Raw genomic sequence first — 1,927 nt, 5'->3', positions numbered from 1 at the left:
TGCTTCTTGAGATTTGGGCACCATACAACTGCATATTCCAATTATGGTCTCACAAAAATCATGAACAGTTTCTTTAGCATTTCACCATACATATAATTAAAAGCAAGTCTGAAGTTGGAAAGCGAATCATACGCTCCTCTCACAATGTTCTTTACGTATTCCTCTGGCGACAGCTTACTATTCTAAACCACAGGTGGGTCTCGTTCTTTATTTGAGTTCTGTAATTCCATTCCACATAATTTATAAGTTGTGTGTGATCTATTTTCTTCGATTCCACATTCCATTACATAGTATCTTTTCACATTATATCCCATTTGCCTCTTGACGCTCCAAACGTCAATTATCTAGTTCGATTTGAAGGGCATTACAATCGTCTACGTCTCTTATCTTCCCCAGTATCTTAGCGTCATCCGCAAATATGTTTATAGAATTCTGTATTCCATCTGGTAGGTCGTGTATGTAGACGATGAACATTACTGGTGCAAGAACTGAACCCTGTGGTACTCCGCAAGTAACACTCCTCCGTGCAGATACACACACACACATTCCAGTAAGGATGTGTGTGTGTGTGTGTGTGTGTGTGTGTGTGTGTGTGTAAGAGGTTAGCTTAAAGGGTTTTGTCTAACAAACAATAGACAAGTTGTCTACTGTTTTATTTCGTTCCAAGTTATGTTCTGTCTTAACAAGGTGACGAGTATGTGAGCTGAATAGTATACGCGAGCCGTCATAAATAATTTATATGCCTCCAATATAAGGCCTTGGACCCAGTGAGAGCCTGGATGGGGTACGAACTTGGAAAGTTTAAACTTGAGGTGAATATAGATTTGGGCCTAGAGCGAGGCGGGCATCTCGTCGAGGGACCTGGACCGCGACGGTCGTCCCGTCGAGGGACCTGGACCGCGACGGTCGTCCCGTCGAGGGACCTGGACCGCGACGGTCGTCCCGTCGAGGGACCTGGACCGCGACGGTCGTCCCGTCGAGGGACCTGGACCGCGACGGTCGTCCCGTCGAGGGACCTGGACCGCGACGGTCGTCCCGTCGAGGGACCTGGACCGTGACGGTCGTCCCGTCGAGGGACCTGGACCGCGACGGTCGTCCCGTCGAGGGACCTGGACCGCGACGGTCGTCCCGTCGAGGGACCTGGACCGCGACGGTCGTCCCGTCGAGGGACCTGGACCGCGACGGTCGTCCCGTCGAGGGACCTGGACCGCGACGGTCGTCCCGTCGAGGGACCTGGACCGCGACGGTCGTCCCGTCGAGGGACCTGGACCGCGACGGTCGTCCCGTCGAGGGACCTGGACCGCGGCGGTCGTCCCGTCGAGGGACCTGGACCGCGGCGGTCGTCCCGTCGAGGGACCTGGACCGCGGCGGTCGTCCCGTCGAGGGACCTGGACCGCGGCGGTCGTCCCGTCGAGGGACCTGGACCGCGACGGTCGTCCCGTCGAGGGACCTGGACCGCGACGGTCGTCCCGTCGAGGGACCTGGACCGCGACGGTCGTCCCGTCGAGGGACCTGGACCGCGACGGTCGTCCCGTCGAGGGACCTGGACCGCGACGGTCGTCCCGTCGAGGGACCTGGACCGCGACGGTCGTCCCGTCGAGGGACCTGGACCGCGACGGTCGTCCCGTCGAGGGACCTGGACCGCGACGGTCGTCCCGTCGAGGGACCTGGACCGCGACGGTCGTCCCGTCGAGGGACCTGGACCGCGACGGTCGTCCCGTCGAGGGACCTGGACCGCGACGGTCGTCCCGTCGAGGGACCTGGACCGCGACGGTCGTCCCGTCGAGGGACCTGGACCGCGACGGTCGTCCCGTCGAGGGACCTGGACCGCGACGGTCGTCCCGTCGAGGGACCTGGACCGCGACGGTCGTCCCGTCGAGGGACCTGGACCGCGACGGTCGTCCCGCCGAGGGACCTGGACCGCGAC

General features: G+C 59.4%; 1 protein-coding gene across 1 annotated transcript in view; it reads right to left on the bottom strand.

Annotated features, from left to right (window-relative positions):
• Positions 1 to 724: 724 nt before the first annotated feature.
• Positions 725 to 1,927, bottom strand: part of LOC138350899 (serine/arginine repetitive matrix protein 2-like) — a 2,217-nt gene continuing 1,014 nt past the window's right edge. The window contains exon 1 of the mRNA XM_069302355.1: positions 725 to 1,927. This exon is cut by the window's right edge and continues 1,014 nt beyond it. Coding sequence (XP_069158456.1) covers positions 725 to 1,927 — 1,203 coding nt within the window.

This window comes from Procambarus clarkii, chromosome 47 (genome assembly GCF_040958095.1).
Source record: "Procambarus clarkii isolate CNS0578487 chromosome 47, FALCON_Pclarkii_2.0, whole genome shotgun sequence".
Taxonomy (NCBI): Eukaryota; Metazoa; Arthropoda; class Malacostraca; order Decapoda; family Cambaridae; genus Procambarus; species Procambarus clarkii.
This window is presented reverse-complemented; position numbering and strand designations above follow the sequence as displayed.